At 53.6% G+C, this 16,392-nt stretch overlaps 1 protein-coding gene across 4 annotated transcripts in view; it reads right to left on the reverse strand.

Annotated features, from left to right (window-relative positions):
• mroh1 (maestro heat-like repeat family member 1) overlaps positions 1-16,392 on the reverse strand; it is a 74,743-nt gene that overhangs the window by 39,303 nt on the left and 19,048 nt on the right. For 3 of the 4 annotated variants that reach the window (XM_031904563.1, XM_031904562.1, XM_031904565.1), the window contains exons 13-23: positions 14,875-14,997; positions 14,304-14,411; positions 13,966-14,110; positions 13,452-13,492; positions 11,794-11,935; positions 10,519-10,574; positions 8,840-8,947; positions 8,562-8,681; positions 7,851-7,973; positions 5,420-5,566; positions 4,438-4,464 (exon numbers count right to left, since the gene is read on the reverse strand). In XM_031904563.1, the coding sequence (XP_031760423.1) occupies positions 4,438-4,464; positions 5,420-5,566; positions 7,851-7,973; positions 8,562-8,681; positions 8,840-8,947; positions 10,519-10,574; positions 11,794-11,935; positions 13,452-13,492; positions 13,966-14,110; positions 14,304-14,411; positions 14,875-14,997 (1,140 nt within the window). The remainder of the gene's footprint in view (positions 1-4,437; positions 4,465-5,419; positions 5,567-7,850; positions 7,974-8,561; positions 8,682-8,839; positions 8,948-10,518; positions 10,575-11,793; positions 11,936-13,451; positions 13,493-13,965; positions 14,111-14,303; positions 14,412-14,874; positions 14,998-16,392) is intronic. The other variant, XM_031904566.1, reaches the window with a different exon arrangement.

Below are 16,392 nucleotides of genomic sequence, written 5' to 3' on the forward strand. Positions count from 1 at the left end.
CTTTTGGGCAGGGCCCTCTTCACCTCTTGTATCGGTTACTGATTGCTTTATATGTTACTCTGTATGCCCAATGTATGTAACCCACTTATTGTACAGCGCTGCGGGGTATGTTGGCGCTTTATAAATAAATGTTAATGTAAAAGGAGAGAGTGAGCTGTGTGTGAGTGAGTGTGCAAGGCTCAGGCAGGAGAGAGTGAGCTGTGAGCGAGTGAGTGTGCAAGGCTCAGGCAGGAGAGAGTGAGCTGTGTGTGAGTGAGTGTGCAAGGCTCAGGCAGGAGAGAGTGAGCTGTGTGTGAGTGAGTGTGCAAGGCTCAGGCAGGAGAGAGTGAGCTGTGTGTGAGTGAGTGTGCAAGACTCAGGCAGGAGAGAGTGAGCGAGTGTGCAAGGCTCAGGCAGGAGAGAGTGAGCTGTGAGCGAGTGAGTGTGCAAGGCTCAGGCAGGAGAGAGTGAGCTGTGAGCGAGTGAGTGTGCAAGGCTCAGGCAGGAGAGAGTGAGCTGTGTGTGAGTGAGTGTGCAAGGCTCAGGCAGGAGAGAGTGAGCTGTGAGTGTGCAAGGCTCAGGCAGGAGAGAGTGAGCTGTGTGTGAGTGTGCAAGGCTCAGGCAGGAGAGAGTGAGCGATGAGCGAGTGTGCAAGTAAGTGTGCAAGGCTCAGGCAGGAGAGAGTGAGTGTGCAAGGCTCAGGCAGGAGAGAGTGAGCGATGAGCGAGTGTGCAAGGCTCAGGCAGGAGAGAGTGAGTGTGCAAGGCTCAGGCAGGAGAGAGTGAGCGATGAGTGAGTGTGCAAGTAAGTGTGCAAGGCTCAGGCAGGGGAGAGTGAGTGTGCAAGTGAGTGTGCAAGGCTCAGGCAGGAGAGAGTGAGTGTGCAAGTGAGTGTGCAAGGCTCAGGCAGGAGAGAGTGAGTGTGCGAGGCTCAGGCAGGAGAGAGCGAGTGTGCCAGTGAGTGTGCAAGGCTCAGGCAGGAGAGAGTGAGTGTGCAAGGCTCAGGCAGGAGAGAGCGAGTGTGATAGTGAGTGTGCAAGGCTCAGGCAGGAGAGAGTGAGTGTGCGAGTGAGTGTGCAAGGCCCAGGCAGGAGAGAGTCTGATAGTGAGTGTGCAAGGCTCAGGCAGGAGAGAGTGAGTGTGCGAGTGAGTGTGCAAGGCTCAGGCAGGAGAGAGTGAGTGTGCAAGGCTCAGGCAGGAGAGAGTGAGTGTGCGAGTGAGTGTGCAAGGCTCAGGCAGGAGAGAGTGAGTGTGCAAGGCTCAGGCAGGAGAGAGTGAGTGTGCGAGTGAGTGTACAAGGCTCAGGCAGGAGAGAGTGAGTGTGCAAGGCTCAGGCAGGAGAGAGTGAGTGTGCGAGTGAGTGTGCAAGGCTCAGGCAGAAGAGAGTGAGTGTGCAAGGCTCAGGCAGAAGAGAGTGAGTGTGCAAGGCTCAGGCAGGAGAGAGTGAGTGTGCAAGGCTCAGGCAGAAGAGAGTGAGTGTGCAAGGCTCAGGCAGAAGAGAGTGAGTGTGCAAGGCTCAGGCAGGAGAGAGTGAGTGTGCGAGTGAGTGTGCAAGGCTCAGGCAGAAGAGAGTGAGTGTGCAAGGCTCAGGCAGGAGAGAGTGAGTGTGCAAGGCTCAGGCAGGAGAGAGTGAGTGAGGCAGGAAAGGGTTACGCCGGTGGCAGACGTGTGTGTTGCACGAGGCAGGCCTGAGTTCAGTGCACACCTTGGCCTGTGTGGGAGTGTGGGGCCCCCCGGGAGTGATAGGGGGGGATTAGCGCAGACAGAGGATCCGCTGAGCGGAAACCATTTCTGGCCGGAGGAAGTGCACAGACTCGAAGGACGGCGGCTAGTGGGCTGCTGCCCATACGGTGTGTATTAGCCCCCAGGCTCCCCCAGGAACAATGATGTCATACAGCCCCAGTCCCATGATGTAACAATCACTTTCCTGTAACAGATCCCCCTGATCCCCATGGCTGTTACTAGGGAAACTACAATTGCCCCTTCCTAAATGGCCAAAGCCTTAGCGGCCACCGAGGGTGGGCAATATAATGTAGGGCCCCTATAATGGGGGAAACATGAGGCACCCACGACCCAATCTCTCCTCTCTGCTCCTGGGGTTCTGTATATGGGCCCCGTGTCACATGTCACAGGCAGGAACCCCTGGTCCAAAGTCTTCTCTTCTGTAAAACCAGGGCTTCTTAGGCCCCCCCAGGGGTTATTAGGGCCCCTTTAGCTTCCCCCCCACCTCCAACTGTCCCAGGAATAAAGGTTCCTCTGGCAGCACCTAACAGCCCCATCAGTCCCAGTCTGAGCCTGCTCCCTGGTGGTGGGACAAGGAACTGCACCTAAATTCACACATACCAGGGGCACGTGGCCTCCACTTTCCCAGCCAATATAGAAAGAAACAACCGTTTCCTTGGGGAAGGGGCACATGAGTGGCCACAGAGAGGTGCCCGGGCCCCTGGAGGAAAGTCTTACACTGAGAACAGCACTAGTCCAAAGTGCAACATTGTGCCACACTAACTGCCCCCTGCTGTAGGCTGGCATTGGCACAAACCTCTTGCCACTCAACATGGACAAGTGGGAGCCCCATGGGTCATGGCCAGTTACACTGGAGGCCTTGGGGAGAGGGGGGAGAGAAAGCAACACCCCGGAGCCCGGGCAGTATAATATAGAGACTGTATATTGGGCCGAGGCCCGGGCAGTATAATATAGAGACTGTATATTGGGCCGAGGCCCAGGCAGTATAATATAGAGACTGTATATTGGGCCGAGGCCCGGGCAGTATAATATAGAGACTGTATATTGGGCCGAGGCCCGGGCAGTATAATATAGAGACTGTATATTGGGCCGAGGCCCGGGCAGTATAATATAGAAACTGTATATTAGGCAGAGGCCCGGGCAGTATAATATAGAAACTATATATTGGGCCGAGGCCCGGGCAGTATAATATAGAGACTGTATATTAGGCCGAGGCCCGGGCAGTATAATATAGAGACTGTATATTGGGCCGAGGCCCGGGCAGTATAATATAGAGACTGTATATTGGGCCGAGGCCCGGGCAGTATAATATAGAGACTGTATATTAGGCCGAGGCCCGGGCAGTATAATATAGAGACTGTATATTGGGCCGAGGCCCGGGCAGTATAATATAGAGACTGTATATTAGGCAGAGGCCCGGGCAGTATAATATAGAGACTGTATATTAGGCAGAGGCCCGGGCAGTATAATATAGAGACTGTATATTAGGCAGAGGCCCGGGCAGTATAATATAGAGACTGTATATTAGGCAGAGGCCTGGGCAGTATAATATAGAGACTGTATATTAGGCCGAGGCCCGGGCAGTATAATATAGAGACTGTATATTGGGCCGAGGCCCGGGCAGTATAATATAGAGACTGTATATTGGGCCGAGGCCCGGGCAGTATAATATAGAGACTGTATATTGGGCCAAGACCCAGGCAGTATAATATAGAGACTGTATATTGGGCCAAGACCCAGGCAGTATAATATAGAGACTGTATATTGGGCCAAGACCCAGGCAGTATAATATAGAGTCTCATTACAGGTACATTAGAGCTCGTACATGTAACAATAAGAGGGTTCTGTACTGCAGGGATGGGGGTTCTGTACTGCAGGGATGGGGGTTCCGTACTGCAGGGATGGGGGTTCCGTACTGCAGGGATGGGGGTTCCGTACTGCAGGGATGGGGGTTCTGTACTGCAGGGATGGGGGTTCTGTACTGCAGGGATGGGGGTTCCGTACGTACCATAATCCCAAAATGATGAATGAAATGTCCCACGTGGTTTGTCACAGAGGGAGGCAGCCCCACCCCCACACAGAGTATTAGTGATGGATGGAGGTGGAAGGGTTAATATTGCAGCGTAACAGAGACTCACAGAGAGATTTGTACCCCTAGCTGCCCTGATAACCCTCACTACATGGGGTAAATGCAAGCCCCTCCCACAGGCCAAGGCAGAAGCAATTACATGTCCCAGCACAATTACTACAAAGGAGAATTATAGGGAGGGCTAACAGGAGCAGTTGGGGAGGAGCCTAATTAGGAGGGCTGACAGGAGACTTTTACGGGAGGAGCTTATAGGGAAAGCAGAGTGGAGCAGTTGGGGAGGAGCCTAATAAGGAGGGCTGACAGGAGACTTTAGGGGAGGAGCTTATAGGGAGAGCAGAGTGGAGCAGTTGGGGAGGAGCCTAATAAAGAGGGCTGACAGGAGACTTTAGGGGAGGAGCTTATAGGGAGAGCAGAGTTGAGCAGTTGGGGAGGAGCCTAATAAGGAGGGCTGACAGGAGACTTTAGGGGAGGAGCTTATAGGGAGGGCTGATTGAAGCAGTTATGGACAATTGGCTGGCAGTACCCACACACAGTTCTACACTACACTTAGGCACAGAGTTCCCAGCAGAGAGACAGTTGAGAGACAGAAGTAGAGAGAAGAGACCTGTGACATTTGGAAGACTGTACCTTGGGCTCTACCTTTATCCCCAGAACCTGATGGGTCAAACCAGGAGAACAGAAGGTTAGGAACGTACCATTAAGAGCCGGGTGGCAGGGGAGAGGGGCGGGGTGGGTCAAACCAGGAGAAGAGAAGGTTAGGAACGTACCATTAAGAACCAGGTGGCAGGGAAGAGGGGCGGGGTGGGTCAAACCAGGAGAAGAGAGGGTTAGGAACATACCATTAAGAGGCGGGTGGCAGGGGAGAGGGGCGGGTCAAACCAGGAGAAAAGAAGGTTAGGAACGTACCATTAAGAGCCGGGTGGCAGGGGAGAGGGGCGGGGTGGGTCAAACCAGGAGAAAAGAAGGTTAGGAACGTACCATTAAGAACCAGGTGGCAGGGAAGAGGGGCGGGGTGGGTCAAACCAGGAGAAGAGAGGGTTAGGAACATACCATTAAGAGGCGGGTGGCAGGGGAGAGGGGCGGGTCAAACCAGGAGAAAAGAAGGTTAGGAACATACCATTAAGAGGCGGGTGGCAGGGGAGAGGGGCGGGGTGGGTCAAACCAGGAGAAGAGAAGGTTAGGAACGTACCATTAAGAACCAGGTGGCAGGGAAGAGGGGCGGGGTGGGTCAAACCAGGAGAAGAGAGGGTTAGGAACGTACCATTAAGAGGCGGGTGGCAGGGGAGAGGGGCGGGTCAAACCAGGAGAAAAGAAGGTTAGGAACATACCATTAAGAGCCGGGTGGCAGGGGAGAGGGGCGGGGTGGGTTAAACCAGGAGAACAGAAGGTTAGGAACGTACCATTAAGAGCTGGGTGGCAGGGGAGAGGGGCGGGGTTAGATCTATAGGAGGAATGGGGGCATAACAGCTGGCACATATTTATGCACAAACAGCCGCCACTGAGCAGCCATTCAGTGTTAGAATTAATAACCCCAGTAGCTCTATAGGGGGCAGTGCAATGGGGCAAGAGGGGCACCCAGGGAACGCCCCTTATACCCGGTGCCACTTACCTTGGTGTGGAAGTAGCTAAAGACGTTGCGCAGGATCTCACACTCGATCCGGGGAAGAACAAGTTCAATGGGAGCGTAAACGGTAACGTAACCGTAACAGAGGATGAGCGAGCTCTTGATCTTCTCCAGATCCCCATCGGCCCGGTCCTGCAAGGGAAACATAGCTCTCACTTCTGCCAATAAATAGCACCAAACTGGGCATCACCAACAAATATTGCCCCATAAGCCCCACCCTACTCCTAACTGCCTCGGGGTACCTAGAATAGCCCCTGTGGCCCCTAAAGGCTAGGTACAAAAGTATCAGAGGCAACGGAGCCCAAGATGGGCAGAACCAAATAATGGTCATTTGGGCCAAGGCACGGAATGTTCCGTCACTGTAGGAGCAGGGGAAGCTCAGTCAGTCTGGTGAAGTCTATGGAAGGTTTGGCCCATATCAGCCAGTGGTACCGACCCAAGAGCAGAACTCTGGTTCTATTGGGATCCAGAGAGACTTCCCTGTGTTGTGCTGAATACTTTCCTTTGGATCAGGGCTGCCCAAGAGGAGGCTTTGTATGTGGCCAATCTGCCCAAGGGCTCCATAGACTTCTTCATATCAATCATTATTGGCCCCAGTATAGGAAATAACTGCCTCCTACATGTAACATTGGGCAACTTTGGTCTATAATTCTTTCCTGCCCCAAGGCTGGTTCGGGGTCGCACACTCCTGGGAGAACGACAGTCCGGCTTTGGGGGTTCCTAAATACAATGGGGAGACCCAAAATCCATCTCTTGGTGTCCTTCAAGATACCTGCCCCTCCAGCTCAGAACCACTGCCCCAAATTTACCCCAAATGATACTGGTTCCAAAGGGCTACCCCTTCTGATACTGAAGGTACCACCAATGGGGCCCGGGGACCTATTCACTAAAAGCCCCGTGAAGCTGAAGCTTGGAATGACATTTGTGCGACCCAGTGGCACCGGGCAGGGGGAGGAGCAGCAAAGTCCTGTGAGAGGAAGCGGCGGCCATGTCCTACACCCCCAGAAATCCGCAACGATGGAGCAGAACCAACTCTGCTTTGTCCATTACAGAGAGATCTGAATATTGAATTAACATTCCCCGCGCCGTGCGTCACCGAGAGCGCCGAGTGGGGGCCTCAGCCTGTAAACAAGGTTCCTGGGGCAAAGTCCAACCGTCCCACTGACCGGGCAGCAGAAGCCTTTTATCCAATGGGAGAGCGACTCAGGGGGCCACAGGCACAGCAGGAGGATACAATTTACCCCACACTTTTCTAAATACCCCAAGCCTCTGTACACTCTTCCCCTTTGATTTATGTCTGTATGGCATCTACCCGCTTAGACTGTAAGCTCTACAGGCCAGGGTCCTATTGTGTCATATTTATACCTGGGGGTACCGCTCTACTCTGTCAGGTTGTACAGATCATGTAGCGCTTTATAAATAAAGTTATACTGACAGGCAGACACGGAGAGACAGACAGACATGGAGAGACAGACAGACATGGAGAGACAGACAGACACGGAGAGACAGACAGACATGGAGAGACAGACAGACATGGAGAGACAGACTGACAGACAAGGAGAGACAGACAGACATGGAGAGCCAGACTGACAGACAAGGAGAGACAGACAGACACGGAGAGACAGACAGACATGGAGAGACAGACAGACATGGAGAGCCAGACTGACAGACAAGGAGAGACAGACAGACACGGAGAGACAGACAGACACGGAGAGACAGACAGACATGGAGAGCCAGACTGACAGACAAGGAGAGACAGACAGACACGGAGAGACAGACAGACACGGAGAGACAGACAGACATGGAGAGCCAGACTGACAGACAAGGAGAGACAGACAGACACGGAGAGACAGACAGACACGGAGAGACAGACAGACATGGAGAGCCAGACTGACAGACAAGGAGAGACAGACAGACACGGAGAGACAGACAGACATGGAGAGACAGACAGACATGGAGAGCCAGACTGACAGACAAGGAGAGACAGACAGACACGGAGAGACAGACAGACACGGAGAGACAGACAGACATGGAGAGTCAGACTGACAGACAAGGAGAGACAGACAGACACGGAGAGACAGACAGACATGGAGAGCCAGACTGACAGACAAGGAGAGACAGACAAGAAGAGACAGACAGACATGGAGAGACAGACAGGCATGGAGAGACAGAGTGACAGACAGACACGGAGAGACAGACAGACAGACACGGAGAGACAGACAGACAGACACGGAGAGACAGACAGACAGACACGGAGAGACAGACAGACACGGAGAGACAGACAGACACGGAGAGACAGACAGACACGGAGAGACAGACGACAAGTAATCTATGTAACAGTGCTGGTTCGGGGCAGGATGGGGCAGGATGGGGCAGGATGGGGCAGGATGGGGCAGGATGGGGCAGGATGGCGCACCTTGAACAGATTGAATATCCCCGCGTTCCTCTTCATGATGTCAGACTTGAGGAAGTCGCCCAGCGTGTCCAGCGCCTCGTCCAAGTGCCGCGCCGAGCAAATGCCAAACGCCACGGCCAAACCCTAGGGGGAGAGAGTCAGTGCCACACACGCATAGAAACGGGGACCCCACTGCGCCCAAAGCCAGTGGCTTAACCCCCCAGTTACTGGCGCTCCCCCAGCAGAATCCTGCACTGACATCCATTTTTTCAAAAGAGCAAAATATTTTTTTATATTTAATTTTGATGTGGGGGCTAGCCATACCTTAGTTTCCCAGGTGCCCCCAGCCATGTGACCTGTGCTCTGATAAACTACAGTCTCTCTTTACTGCTGCGCTGCAGGTTGGAGTGATACCCCCCCCCTTCCCCCCCAGAAGCCAATCAGCAGAACAATGGAAAGGTAACAAGATAACAGCTCCTTGACAGCTGCATTGCTAAAAATACTCCCACCTAGTGGTAAATACAGGAATAGCACTCAGTAGTAAGAAGTGCCAGTAGAACCCAGTCACTTACTGGGCTTGGGATATATAGAACCAATCAGAACCAAGAATACTCAGTCACTTACTACATCTTGAGACATCTTGAGTGTGACATTGTGTCATTAAGTACCAAGCCCGAAAATGCCCAGAACCCTCCCCAATCCCCCCCCCCCCCCACCCTGGGCCCCCCGTACCTCCCGCTCAGACTCCTCCTGGTACCGGGCGGTGCTCAATAAGACCTGCAGCTGTTTCCTCACCACCTCGCGCTTCTCGCAGGCGGCCAGCGTCGTCCCAATGCATTTGTACAGGAAGTTCTGCCGGCAAAAACACATGAGCCTTAGGGCTTACTTGCCCTTTATCTGCTCTACATACAGGTGGGAGCTGCCATGTTACTTCTCTCAGACACTAATACACATTCCCTGTATAAGTGTATAGGGGGCGCTGCAAGGCTGGTACCCCCCCAGGCACTGACCTTCTCCAGGGGGAGGGAATTGTAGCTGAGCAGCTGTTGGTGCATCTCCTGGCCCAGTTGGCTGATCCACTTATCATCGGCCACAGCCTGTAGGGTGACCCCCAGGAACTGCACAGGGAAACACAAGAACTTACACACACAGACCCAAAACCCAGTGTAGCCTTGGGAGGTTAAGGACACAAAGCAAAACTACAACTCCCATCATGCCCTACCAGACAAGGAGAGGCCAGAGGTTCCTAAGCATCTGCATTAATTCTCTGTTGCTGAATGCGTCCCCCCTGCTGTATGGAGACACACAGGGCTGTCCAACAGGGCCAAGGGCCAGACTAGGAAACTTACGGCCCTAGAAGACCTCTTTGTTTAAGGAAATCCTTGTTTGATATTAATGTTTAATAACTATAAGGCCCCTAACTGGAAAATGAGCAGCTATACTGCCCCCTGTGGTGATTACTGGTACCAATAAAATGGTTTATACTGGATATTCTGGGTTATACTGCCCCCGGGTGGTGAGGAGATATTAAATGGTTAACACTGAGTATTCCTGGTATATATACCCCCCCTGGTGGCGATTACAGGTACATGGTTTACAGGAAATTCTGGGTTACTCTGACCCCTAGAGTTGCTTTCAGGCCTAGACTGGGGTTCAAAATAGACCCTGGCATTCCCAGTACCCAGAGGCACAAACAGCCCCCCCCAGCCCAATAAATAGTGACTGTCTGTGGCACCTTACAGCCCCCCTGGCATTCCCAGTACCCAGAGGCACAAACAGCCCCCCCAGCCCAATAAATAGTGACTGTCTGTGGCACCTTACAGCCCCCCTGGCATTCCCAGTACCCAGAGGCACAAACAGCCCCCCCCAGCCCAATAAATAGTGACTGTCTGTGGCACCTTATAGCCCCCCTGGCATTCCCAGTACCCAGAGGCCCAAACAGCCCCCCCCCCCCCAGCCCAATAAATAGTGACTGTCTGTGGCACCTTATAGCCCCCCTGGCATTCCCAGTACCCAGAGGCACAAACAGCCCCCCCCAGCCCAATAAATAGTGACTGTCTGTGGCACCTTACAGCCCCCCTGGCATTCCCAGTACCCAGAGGCACAAACAGCCCCCCCCAGCCCAATAAATAGTGACTGTCTGTGGCACCTTACAGCCCCCCTGGCATTCCCAGTACCCAGAGGCACAAACAGCCCCCCCAGCCCAATAAATAGTGACTGTCTGTGGCACCTTACAGCCCCCCTGGCATTCCCAGTACCCAGAGGCACAAACAGCCCCCCCAGCCCAATAAATAGTGACTGTCTGTGGCACCTTACAGCCCCCCTGGCATTCCCAGTACCCAGAGGCACAAACAGCCCCCCCCCAGCCCAATAAATAGTGACTGTCTGTGGCACCTTACAGCCCCCCTGGCATTCCCAGTACCCAGAGGCACAAACAGCCCCCCCCAGCCCAATAAATAGTGACTGTCTGTGGCACCTTACAGCCCCCCTGGCATTCCCAGTACCCAGAGGCACAAACAGCCCCCCCAGCCCAATAAATAGTGACTGTCTGTGGCACCTTATAGCCCCCCTGGCATTCCCAGTACCCAGAGGCACAAACAGCCCCCCCAGCCCAATAAATAGTGACCCCCCCCCCCCCCCCCTAGCATTTGCCAGAACCCACAGGCCAGTCCGGGTCTGTTTGTTTTACCTTGAGCATCTTATCTTCCCATTCATTTTGCTGCAGAAGAGATTCAGCTCCGTGCTCTATGGGAGAGGAGATTCCTTGTGAGTCCCAGGGAGGTCAATAAACAGCAGAGAGGCAAATACTGTATATCCAGGGGGGATACTGGGTCAGGCCTCAGAAACAGCTCCAATAATAAGTGGAGCTGCCCCGGGGGGATAATAAGTGGAGCTGCCCCGGGGGGATAATAAGTGGAGCTGCCCCAGGGGGGATAATAAGTGGAGCTGCCCCAGGGGGGATAATAAGTGGAGCTGCGCCGGGGGGATAATAAGTGGAGCTGCGCCGGGGGGGATAATAAGTGGAGCTGCGTCACTGGGATGATAAGTGGAGCTGCCCCGGGGGGATAATAAGTGGAGCTGCGTCACTGGGATGATAAGTGGAGCTGCCCCGGGGGGATAATAAGTGGAGCTGCGTCGCGGGGATGATAAGTGGAGCTGCCCCAGGGGGGGATAATAAGTGGAGCTGCCCCGGGGGGATAATAAGTGGGGCTGCCCCGGGGGGATAATAAGTGGGGCTGCCCCGGGGGGATAATAAGTGGAGCTGCCCCGGGGGGATAATAAGTGGAGCTGCCCCGGGGGGATAATAAGTGGAGCTGCCCGGGGGATAATAAGTGGAGCTGCGCCGGGGGGATAATAAGTGGAGCTGCGCCGGGGGGATAATAAGTGGAGCTGCGCCGGGGGGATAATAAGTGGAGCTGCGCCGGGGGGATAATAAGTGGAGCTGCGCCGAGGGGATAATAAGTGGAGCTGCGTTACTGGGATGATAAGTGGAGCTGCCCCGGGGGGGATGATAAGTGGAGCTGCCCCGGGGGGATGATAAGTGGAGCTGCCCCGGGGGGATGATAAGTGGAGCTGCCCCGGGGGGATAATAAGTGGGGCTGCCCCGGGGGGATAATAAGTGGAGCTGCGCCGGGGGGATAATAAGTGGAGCTGCCCCGGGGGGATGATAAGTGGAGCTGCCCCGGGGGGATAATAAGTGGAGCTGCGCCGGGGATAATAAGTGGAGCTGCGCCGGGGGATAATAAGTGGAGCTGCGCCGCGGGGATAATAAGTGGAGCTGCACTGCAATCTGCAGGGAAGCACATGATACCTACATTTATGCTTCGTTGCACCCTAGGGGGGGGCAGTTAATGGAAGTTGGAAGAGCGCAGCTTCTGTGCACCACTTGCTACCCTTATACACTAATGGTCCGGCCACAACCACTTTTATTTCCCCTCTAATAAGCCCCACCAGGCCACCGTACCTTCCAAGCAGTTCAGCAGTAAAGGAATCTCCTGGTCCCAGCACCGGCCCACTGTCGGGTGGATATTAATCTGCATGACATTGAGAAGGCGGAGTGCAGCGGAGCTCCGCCCATCCCCGGGCTCCAATGCAGCAGCGGCCACCTGAAATGAAACCCAGTGAAACAAAAGTGATAATATTTGCTCCTGTATTTAATGAAAAAAACATGATCCAATACCAAATGTGTGAGTGTGTAACGAATTGGGCTTCACTATTTTTTTTTTATAGTTTTTGAATTATTCACCTTTTTCTTCTGACTCTTTGCAGCTTTCAAATGGGGGTCACTGACCCCGGCAGCCAAACCCTATTGCTCTGTGAGGCTCCATTTTTATTGTTATTGTTACTTTTTATTCCTTATCTTTCTATTCAGTCCTTCCTCTATTCATATCCCTGTCTCTCATTTAATTCACTTCCTGGTTACTAAGGAAATGTGTACCCTAGCAACCAGATAGCTGCTGAAACACGAAAGTGAAATAACTAAAAACTACAAATAATTAAAAATGAAGACCAACTGGAAATTGTTTCATACTAAAAGTTAACTAGGTGAACAACCCCTTTAAGCCAGAAAGTTCTATTTTGGCTTCATCAGTCCACATAACTGGATTCTCCCCCTTTCTCCTGGTTTGTCACACGGTTCCTGGGTGGAACCTCTCTGACTATTAGATGCCACCTTGCAGTTGGAATTTTTTTTCCTAGGTTACCACTTACAAAGGAGCTCTCAGTAGGGCTGCGAGTAGGGCTGCCAGTAGGATCCCCAGTAGGGCTGCTAGTAGGGCTGCCAGTAGGACTCCCAGTAGGGCTGCCAGTAGGGCTGCCAGTAGGACTCCCAGTAGGGCTGCCAGTAGGGCTGCCAGTAGGGCTGCCAGTAGGACTCCCAGTAGGACTCCCAGTAGGACTCCCAGTAGGACTCCCAGTAGGGCTGCCAGTAGGGCTGCCAGTAGGACTCCCAGTAGGACTCCCAGTAGGGCTGCCAGTAGTGTTGCCAGTAGGGCTGCCAGTAGGGCTGCCAGTAGGGCTCCCAGTAGGACTCCCAGTAGGGCTGCCAGTAGGGCTGCCAGTAGGGCTGCCAGTAGTGTTGCCAGTAGTGTTGCCAGTAGGACTCCCGGTAGTGTTGCCAGTAGGGCTGCCAGTAGGGCTGCCAGTAGGGCTCCCATTGGGGCCGACAGTGGGGCTGACAGTGGGGTTGCCAGTATGGCTCCCAGTAGTGTTGCCAGTAGGGCTGCCAGTAGGGCTGCCAGTAGGGCTCCCAGTAGGGCTGCCAGTAGGGCTGCCAGTAGGGCTCCCAGTAGGGCTCCCAGTAGGGCTCCCAGTAGGGCTGCCAGTAGGGCTGCCAGTAGGGCTCCCAGTAGGGCTGCCAGTAGGGCTCCCAGTAGGGCTGCCAGTAGGGCTCCCAGTAGGGCTGCCAGTAGGGCTGCCAGTAGAGCTCCCATTGGGGCTGACAGTGGGGTTGCCAGTAGGGCTCCCAGTTTGGCTTCCCAGACCTGCAGTCAGACAGCCCTAACCCTGTTCCCCACATTCTGTACAGGGAGGCGCCCTACGAAGCTCACACTCCAACCTATTCACGCAGAGAAGCACAGCAGGGGATGCAGGCAGTCAGCCTCTCTATCAGTTGCTACTTACCAAGAGCCGGGCAACGAGGGCGTGTGGGGACGGCAGGTTGGCTGTAGAAAGAGAGACAGAATAACATGAAGAAGAGGGGCCAATACAGCTCTTCCCTCCTCTGTGCCAGATGCACCCGTGGGTAGTGCCCGGCCTATTTGTACGTTGCACTGGGCTGTTCCAAATGGAATCATGGGGTTCTATGGGTACCTGTGCCCTGACTGTATAGGGGTATGGGCCCAATCTGCCTGCCCAGTTGCTGCCCGAGGCTGCCCTGCCATCTCACAGCCCTTTATTAACCCTGTATTCCTATTTATTTTGTGGCACTTGGCCTTTATCATCATTTAGTCTCAATGGAGAGTTCTAATTCCCACCCAACTGGGTCCCCCCCTGCATGAAACATTCCCATTTCCATCTTTTACTCCCTATTAGGTGAACACTGGGTGGCGCTATTGGGCCGACCATCACTACCACAGGCCCATGTTACAGCCCTATGGCTGGGGGGAAGGGGGTAATAAAGCAGGAGGGCACTCACTGTGAACATTGTAATTGATGAGAAAGGTCTCCACACTCTCCGCCTGTCTCTTCTGGCCGAGCTGCACCAAACTCTTACAGATGGGGGTCAGAGCATTGGAAAACTGCACTGGGACAATAAACTCCAACAGGTACGGCCACAAGATCTGGAGCGAGACAGAGAGAGACATCACTGAGAGACTGAGAGGTGTCAGTACAGAGAAAGAGAGACAGAGAGACTGATGTCAGTACAGAGAGAAAGAGAGAAGCAGAGAGCCTGATGTCAGTAGAGAGAGACAGAGAGAGACAGAGAGAGACAGAGAAGTGCAGGAAGAACGGAACCAGAACACAGAACCTTACGTTATTCATTCGATCCACGGTGGTGCTGATCAGGTACAAGGTGCTGATGCTGATCCGCCGCACATTCTCCTCAGTTACCTCTTCTGGTTCCGAGTTCTGCTGACGAGACTGAGCAAGTGCGAAACAACTGGGTTTGTCTATGTTCCCATAAACTGCTCTCCTCCCTATACTCAATACCAGTCCAACATCGGTATCACCTGGTTCTGCCAGCGCTCACATTGGGCAGTTCTGTGGCACCGTCGCCCCACTGATGGCACTTGCTACAGAATGGGGGGGGGTATCTCAGGTACGACTGGCAGAGAGAGTGCCGTGGGGGGGGCGACATTGGCCAAAGGGTTCTAGGTGACTATTGCAAAGGTCCAGTCAGTAAAGTTAAAATTTTCATTTTGAATAGTACAGACATCTTCCCCCTAATAACCAAGCAAAATCCTATTCCTCCCCAGGTCCAACCCAATCAGTATCAGGCAGAGACCTACATAATGGTACATGGGAATATCAGGTGACTAGGGAGCGCTCTCTGCCCCGCAGCACTCTCTCTGTTTGATGTAAATGCAGCAAAGTGGTCTCTTACCGAGGGGCTGGGGGTGACACAGCACAGTCTGATGAGATATTCCAGCAGCAACTCCCCCCCGGGCTGTTCCAGGTACCCATGGTGTGCCATAGCGCTGATCAGCTGCACCATCGCCCGCCTCACCTGCACGGCGAGAGACAGGGGTAATGAGAGGGCAAGCACAAGAGAGACATCCAACATGGGCATGATCCAAGATTCAGAACCAGCAGAGACCAAACAACCAGGAACACTACAGAACACTGAGGAACCAAACAACTGGAACACTGAGGAACCGCCAGAGACCAAACAACCAGAACACTGAGGAACCGCCAGAGACCAAACAACCAGAACACTGAGGAACCGCCAGAGACCAAACAACCGCAACACTGAGGAACTGCCAGAGACCAAACAACCAGAACACTGAGGAACCGCCAGAGACCAAACAACCGCAACACTGAGGAACTGCCAGAGACCAAACAACCGCAACACTGAGGAACTGCCAGAGACCAAACAACCGCAACACTGAGGAACTGCCAGAGACCAAACAACCGCAACACTGAGGAACCGCCAGAGACCAAACAACCAGAACACTGGGGAACCGCCAGAGACCAAACAACCGCAACACTGAGGAACTGCCAGAGACCAAACAACCGCAACACTGAGGAACCGCCAGAGACCAAACAACCGCAACACTGAGGAACTGCCAGAGACCAAACAACCAGAACACTGGGGAACCGCCAGAGACCAAACAACCAGAACACTGGGGAACCGCCAGAGACCAAACAACCAGAACACTGGGGAACCGCCAGAGACCAAACAACCAGAACACTGAGGAACCGCCAGAGACCAAACAACCAGAACACTGAGGAACCGCCAGAGACCAAACAACCAGAACACTGAGGAACCGCCAGAGACCAAACAACCAGAACACTGAGGAACTGCCAGAGACCAATTGAAACACTGAGGAACCACCAGAAACCAAACAACCGGAACACGAAGGAACCATCACAGAACAAACACTGAGGAACCGCCAGAGACCAAACACCTGGAACACTACAGAACACGGAGGAACCAAACAACCGGAACACTGTGGAACCACCAGAGGCCAAACAATCAGGAACACTACAGAACACTGAGGAACCAAACAACCGGAACACTGTGGAACCGCCAGAGGCCAAACAATCAGGAACACTACAGAACACTGAGGAACCAAACAACTGGAACACTGAGGAACCGCCAGAGACCAAACAACCGCAACACTGAGGAACTGCCAGAGACCAATTGGAACACTGAGGAACCACCAGAAACCAAGCAACCGGAACACTGAGGAACCGCCTGACACCAAACAACCCAGAACACTATGGGAACTGCCAGAGACCAATTGGAACACTGAGGAACCACCAGAAACCAAACAACCGGAACACAAAGGAACCATCACAGGACAAACACTGAGGAACCGCCAGAGACCAAACACCCGGAACACTGAGGAACCGCCTGACACCAAACAACCCAGAACACTAAAGAACCACCAGAAACCAA

Source organism: Xenopus tropicalis, chromosome 6, assembly GCF_000004195.4.
Source record: "Xenopus tropicalis strain Nigerian chromosome 6, UCB_Xtro_10.0, whole genome shotgun sequence".
In the NCBI taxonomy this organism is placed as follows: Eukaryota; Metazoa; Chordata; class Amphibia; order Anura; family Pipidae; genus Xenopus; species Xenopus tropicalis.